General features: G+C 41.3%; 1 protein-coding gene across 3 annotated transcripts in view; it reads right to left on the reverse strand.

Moving 5' to 3' along the window:
- IPO7 (importin 7) overlaps positions 1 to 3756 on the reverse strand; it is a 45828-nt gene extending 42072 nt beyond the window's left edge. For 2 of the 3 annotated variants that reach the window (XR_008703028.1, XM_055548676.1), the window contains exon 1: positions 3498 to 3750. Coding sequence is in view for 2 of the 3 variants with exons in the window: in XM_055548676.1 (XP_055404651.1) it covers positions 3498 to 3581 (84 nt within the window). In the remaining variant the exon portion in view is untranslated. Of the gene's footprint in view, positions 1 to 3497 lie in introns of all 3 variants that reach the window. The other variant, XM_055548677.1, reaches the window with a different exon arrangement.
- Between the last annotated feature and the right edge of the window lie 3053 nt (positions 3757 to 6809).

A 6809-nucleotide genomic window follows, 5' to 3' on the forward strand; every position in this document is an offset into this window, starting at 1 on the left:
ACATACCATGATAACACAAGGAAAATGATGCTTTAAAAAAGGTTAAATTAATACCATCCCGCTAGTGGAGAAATGTTCCAGTAGTTAAAAAAAAAAAAAATCAAAATGGTTCTCTCCAGTCTTTGAGGCAAAGCTTGTTACATGAACATATTTCAAACTGAGACATGGCAATGGGTTCCAAATTATAACAGTGGTTCAAAAAAAAACATTCATAACATACTACAGAGTTAAGTGAGGAATACTAAATCAGCTTTATCTTGAAAATATCTGTCAAAAACAGTGTCCATACAGTGGTCTTTAACAATCTGTCAGAACTTTATATGTAATATAAAAAACATATAAATACCCTTAAAATTCCTGAAGTGGAGGTCATATGAGAAACCTAAAGCCTATACTGTTATCTACTATAACAGGAAGTCAGTAAAGCCTACCATTAACAACCAAAGAATAACAGTAACAAGACATAAGAATTTCTGACCTCATGAAACTCAAAAATTACACTGGGGAAACAGTAAGTACAATACATATGATATAAACAAGTGAAGGGAGACATGGAGCATGGTAGTCAAGTCACTCCTTAGGGATACGGACACAGCGGAACAGTAATGAGAGGGAAGTGAAATAACAAGTTTGGGAGACAAATGAATAAAAGGGGTTCCAAGCAAATGGAACAGTCAAGTGCAATCTCTGAGATAGGGACACTTTTGGTTTGGTTTTTAAATTATCTACTTTGATAATATTAAAAAATTTTTAAGTTAGTGATTACTTTACTTAGCTGAAGAGATTCATTCAATGGCAATGATCTTTTTCTTCTAACTAAATGAACCAATATGTAGCTTCAGTTGAAAAAGCCATCATGATGGAATGATTGGTTTACCCTATTTTATCCAAAGCAAGAAAAGCTTGCCAGAAATAAGATGCTACTTCCTCATTCTTACTACAGTCAAGCTTCTTCAAGAGTTGGATTTATTTCTTCCTAAACCTAGGTTCGGGAATTCCCTGGTGGCTCAGAGGATAAAGCATCTGCCTGCCATGCGGGAGACCAGGGTTCGATCCTGGGAAGATCCCCTGGAGCAGGAAATGGCAACCCACTCCAGTATTCTTGCCCGGAGAATCCCACGGACAGAGGAGCCTGGCCGGCTACAGTCCACCGGGTTGCAAAGAATCGGACACGACTGAGCTGTATAGTGTGACTAAACCTAGGTTCTGCAGCAAGAAAGTCAAAGCAAAAAGAATTCAAATACAAGCAAGACTGGAAATTAGAATATGCTAATTAACAGAAAAGTTACCTTAGGAAAATTACTAAAAAACCTAGGTATTTTGTAATAACTGAAAGAAAAGTGCAAAATATAAGTAGCTAACAATTACAGAAATACAGGCCAGATATCAATTTTTTTTGAAAGAAAAGCTAAGCAGTGTTCATACTTCAGAAAATTTAAAAACCCTAATAGCAGCTTAACTGTTAAATAATAAATGTTTTGAATATTACTTTGATTGTTTATCTTCTACAAACTAGCCTGTTAAATACTTACCCCAAGTCTCTATTACAAGATGTTAGTACGTACAACTGAACTGAGCTGCTTGAGGAATAAATAAATTTCAAATATGCAGGAAGTATTACTTACTCAATTTTCCTACAAAGGAACCAAGTCTTTCAAATAACTTCTTAAATTAATAATTACACACAAGTATATTTACTCAAAATAATGTGATTTAGGGCAAAGTCATGGTAGACATCACTATGAACTTGTAGTGTGTCTAGCACATCATAAACAAAATAATGTTCATCTTAACTTGTGTCTATCACAAAATCAAAAAGGGATTCATAACTCTCTCCATAGTTAAGTAATGGTTTAAAGAGTGAATTTCTTTCAACTCACTATTTTATATCCAAAAGGAAAATAATGTGATTTAGGGCAAAGTCATGGTAGACATCACCATGACTGAACTTGTAGTGTGTCTAGTACATCATAAACAAAATAATGTTCATCTTAACATGTGTCTATCACAAAAGCAAAAAGTGATTCATAACTCTCTCCATAGTTTAATAATGGTTTAAAGAGTGAATTTCTTTCAACTCACGATTTTATATCCAAAAGGAATCTGTCCTCCTCCCAAGGTGACTTTCAGCCTGAGAATTTGAGCATCATTTTTGGCAAGATCTAGTGGTCTTCAGTATAAAATAGATTTAACTTTTTACTTTGAAGTAACTTCACACTTAATTTGTCTAAATTCTGTGGATGAGCTTTTTAAAATTTCAGTTCACTGAGGCCAGGGATCTCTAAACAGCATGGCACACTGAAGATGTTCAATTCAGATTAGTCAATATCAAGTTGTAGAAGTATTTACCTACCAGCTAAGAGGAGCATAAACTAACTGAGATTCTATTTTAAAGAGGAATTCTCTCTACCTTAAAAATAAAAAGACATAAACCTCACTAAAGCTGGGCAAATTCATAGGGAGACACAAGAAGTGACAGGGATCCTTTTCAAAGTCTTTACTCCAACAGAAGTTGCAGAAACTTAGAAACAAAGAATGAAACGGAAACGAGTACAATTAAATACCCACATAAGGCTGCTTTCCAAAGAGTGGTCTCCTTCAAAAATATGGGGAGAAAAATAAACCAATCCTCAGATAGTTGATGTGGACCTTGGCACATTTCAAGGCACTGTCTTACATCGTCTCCCTTGACCTCTCAGCAAACCCTCCGGCCTAATTTTATGAATGGGAAAAACTCAGGATCGAAAGGTTAAGCGCCTTGCCCAAGGTCAGTTCAGAAATTAGTGGTGTAGCTCTACTTAGAAGGTTGCGCTTCACCCGACACTTTCCACTAAATAGCCCTGCCTTCCCCAGCGAGGCAATAATAGAGTAGAGGAGCAGTGAATCAGACTCCTGTGGGTGTCCCGCACTACCTTCACCCTGCCTAAGAAGTGGGGGCTCGCCTCTGAAAGCTGTCCCTAGCAACTCAGCCGGGGAGGAGAAAGTTGTGCAGGTCACCCATCAGCCCAGGAAAGGGACAAGCTGACAGGCGCAGCCTCCAGTGGACCAGCTCTGCATTCCCAGGAGCCCCTCCAAATCCGGCGCCAGCAAGACTCCTCCCGGAAACGTCTGAAAACCTCCCGGTGACTTTCGCCCCCTCCTGGGCGCGAGAACAAGCTGGGAATGAGCCAGAGGGCGGCCGCCACCCGAGCCAGCCATGTGTCCAGCCCGTCACGCCCGCCTCGCCCCAGCCGGCCCCTCATGCCTCCACCGCAGCCAGAGGCCCAACTCAGGATCCGACGCAAACCGTGGCCGGCGCCACCACTACCGCAGCAGCCAAAGGGCCCCGGCGTGGCACTCGCCGTCAGGTCCCCGCCCCACCCCTCCCGTTGGGCCCCTCAGCGACGCCGTCCGCGCCTCTGGCCAGGCCGGGAGGGCTTGGCCTGCCACAGTCCACCCGCCCTCCGCCGCCGCCGCCACCGCCAGCGCCACCGCCACCGCCACCCCGGCGTCCTTACTTCATTGAGCTGACGCTCCGCGGCCTCACGCAGGGCTGGGTCCATGGTGCCCCGCAGGGCCTCGATAATGGTGTTGGGGTCCATCGCAGCGGGGACGCGGTCAAACCCGGGGCTCGGGTGCTACTGGGCCAGGAATAGTGCCGCTCACTGCGCACATGGACCCGCCGCGCTCCGCAGCGGCAACCGGCGCGAAAGGAAAGAGAAGCGCCAAGGCCCCGGATAGAACCTCTTCTCCTCGGCGTGGAGGCGGGAGATGCTCCGGCCACTTCCTGTCGGCGCGCCGGCGGAGCACCTTGGGAGATGTAGTCCACTTGTGCGATCCGCAACCCACGTGGCCCTGAGCTGTCGTTCCTGCAGACAGTACTTGCTATTTAAAAAGAAAAAAATGTTCCAACTTCTCAGAAAGAAATTAAAACTATCAATTACAAAGATGTCACACAATAATATACCTTTGGTAACCATAAAGTAAGGCTGATGTAATGTGTGTTGCTAGTAGTTATGTAACTGAAGGAAGTCTTTTGAAAAGCAATTTGAGATGTTTCTAAATACCGTAAAAATGTTTATAATCTTTGACCCAAGTAATCCCATTTGAAACTTCATCCTAAGGAAGTAACTAACACAAAGGGTTAAATGAGCTTTATGTGTTAAAGGTGCTTATCGCATTATGTACTGATAATTAAATATTAAAATTATGATTTATTTCGAGTATCCAAATTTTGGCACAGACTTTATATGGATCACCTCTAAATGCAGAGTAAAAGCGTAATTTTTATTAAAATCCATCTTCTTTAAACAGTCAGTTTCAGAAAGGTTAAATAACTCACCCAGGATCTCTTAGTAAGAGGTTCGCTTAGAACTTCAAACCTAGGATATTTCTGTTTTCAAAGTTTTCATTCTCTCCAATGAATCGTTGCCTCTCAAGAGAAATGTGGAACCATAGAGGAATGATTAAGCAAATAACAGGAATCCAGTCAATTAAATTTTTAACAGCCACCAAAAATTAGAAGTATTGTATACCTTGTAACAACACTAAAACATTTAAAAATAGATATAGCTTTGTAACAGACAAAAACTGGGAAATAAGACTAGCAAGGGAAAGTAGGTGATTTTCTAGCATGGTGAGATTTTGAGTAATTCCCTTTCACACCTCTTATTGTTGTAATAAAGTAATGTAAGTATTTTAAGTGAATCTTACGTTAAAGCTTTCAAATGCAGTTTGTAAAAAGATCACTTATTGTTTTTTCTTTACAGAAACGAGAAGCAAGGACATAAAAGCTTTCCCTGGAATAACAGGTTTTGCAATATTAACCTCTTATGTGCCAGCCATTATGCCTGGAAGTGAAGTATAATTATTCCTGATTTACAAATGAAGACTCCAAGGCTTAAATTGTGAAAGATCATAAGATTTTCATAATATAACCTTTAGTTAGATCTATTATTGTACAGATACAATCTGTTTAGGAATTTCGTCTCCCTGTTCCATCCTTCAAATGTAAGGGCCTTGAAAATGATGATTATGTTTTAATTCACTTTTGCATCTTCACCTATCACAGAACTTAAATGTCTACTAAGAGTTCAATAAATACTTGTAGTTGTCAGAGCTGAGCCAGAATTGAAACCTCAGTCTTTATGATTTCAAAGCCAATCATCTTTGCACTACTACATAGCTATTTTATTTTTTAATTAATTAATTTATTTATTTTTGCCCGAGCTGGATCTAAATCGCTGTGCAAGGGTTTTCTCTAATTTGGGCAAGTGGGGACTATCTCTAGTTGTTGGCAGACTCTAGAGCTCAGGCTCAGTAGTTGTGATGCACAGAGCTTAGTTGCCCCAAGGCATGTGGAATCTTCCCAGACCAGGGATCAAACCCATGTTCCCCTGCATTGGCAGGCAGATACTTAACCACTGGACCATCAGGGAAGTCCCTGCAAAGCTATTTTAGATTCCAGCATTGATTTATACATTCTGTTGTTGTTGTTGTTGTTGTCGTTGTTCAGTCACCACTAAGTCATGTCTAACTCTTTGCAGCTCCTTTGCCAGACTTCCGTGTACCTCATTATCTCCCGGAGTTTGCTCAAACTCCTGTCCATTGAGTCGGTGATGCCATCAAATCATCTCATCCTCAGTCACCCCCTTTTCCTCCTGCCCTCAGGTGGGAAGTTTAGTCTGAGGAATTTAGAGAAGTACAAAGCACAGGGGTTCTAGAGTTCAGAGCTATCAATAGTTTTGAAGTAGAATGGGATTCAACAAAAATCAGGAAAAGATAAAGAAACAATCCAGGGGTGGTTTGGTCAATTGCTCTTATAAACAAGGGTTCTGTTGCTCAAACAGAAAAAACTTGTCTGGCTGCAGCTTAGAGAGAGGAAAAAATGGGAGGAGGGGGGCTCTTGAGGGACTGACCAAAATAGCTATAAGGAAATGGAAAGAGTTAATCATCTGTTTTCAGCCCTCCATTGGGGTCTCTTCATGACCCAGATAATCACGATGGTGTGATCACTGACCTAGAGCCAGACATCCTGGAATGTGAAGTCAAGTGGGCCTTAGAAAGCATCACTACAAACAAAGCTAGTGGAGGTGATAGAATTCCAGTTGAGCTATTCCACATCCTGAAAGATGATGCTGTGAAAGTGCTGCACTCAATATGCCAGCAAATTTGGAAAACTCAGCAGTGGCCACAGGACTGGAAAAGGTCAGTTTTCATTCCAATCCCAAAGAAAGGCAATGCCAAAGAATGCTCAAACTACCGCACAATTGCACTCATCTCACACGCTAGTAAAGTAATGCTCAAAATTCTCCAAGCCAGGCTTCAGCAATATGTGAACCGTGAACTTCCTGATGTGCAAGCTGGTTTTAGAAAAGGCAGAGGAACCAGAGATCAAATTGCCAACATCTGCTGGATCATCGAAAAAGCAAGAGAGTTCCAGAAAAACATCTATTTCTGCTTTATTGACTATGCCAAAGCCTTTGACTGTGTGCATCACAATAAACTGTGGAAAATTCTCAAAGAGATGGAAATACCAGACCACCTGATCTGCCTCTTGAGAAACCTATATGCAGGTCAGGAAGCAACAGTTAGAACTGACATGGAACAACAGACTGATTCCAAATAGGAAAAGGAGTACGTCAAGGCTATATATTGTCACCCTGTTTATTTAACTTCTATGCAGAGTACATCATGAGAAACGCTGGGCTGGAAGAAGCACAAGCTGGAATCAAGATTGCTGAGAGATACATTAATAAGCTCAGATATGCAGATGACACCACCCTTATGGCAGAAAGTGAAGAGGAACTAAAGAGCCTCTTGATGAAAGT

This window comes from Bubalus kerabau, chromosome 15, assembly GCF_029407905.1.
Source record: "Bubalus kerabau isolate K-KA32 ecotype Philippines breed swamp buffalo chromosome 15, PCC_UOA_SB_1v2, whole genome shotgun sequence".
Taxonomy (NCBI): Eukaryota; Metazoa; Chordata; class Mammalia; order Artiodactyla; family Bovidae; genus Bubalus; species Bubalus kerabau.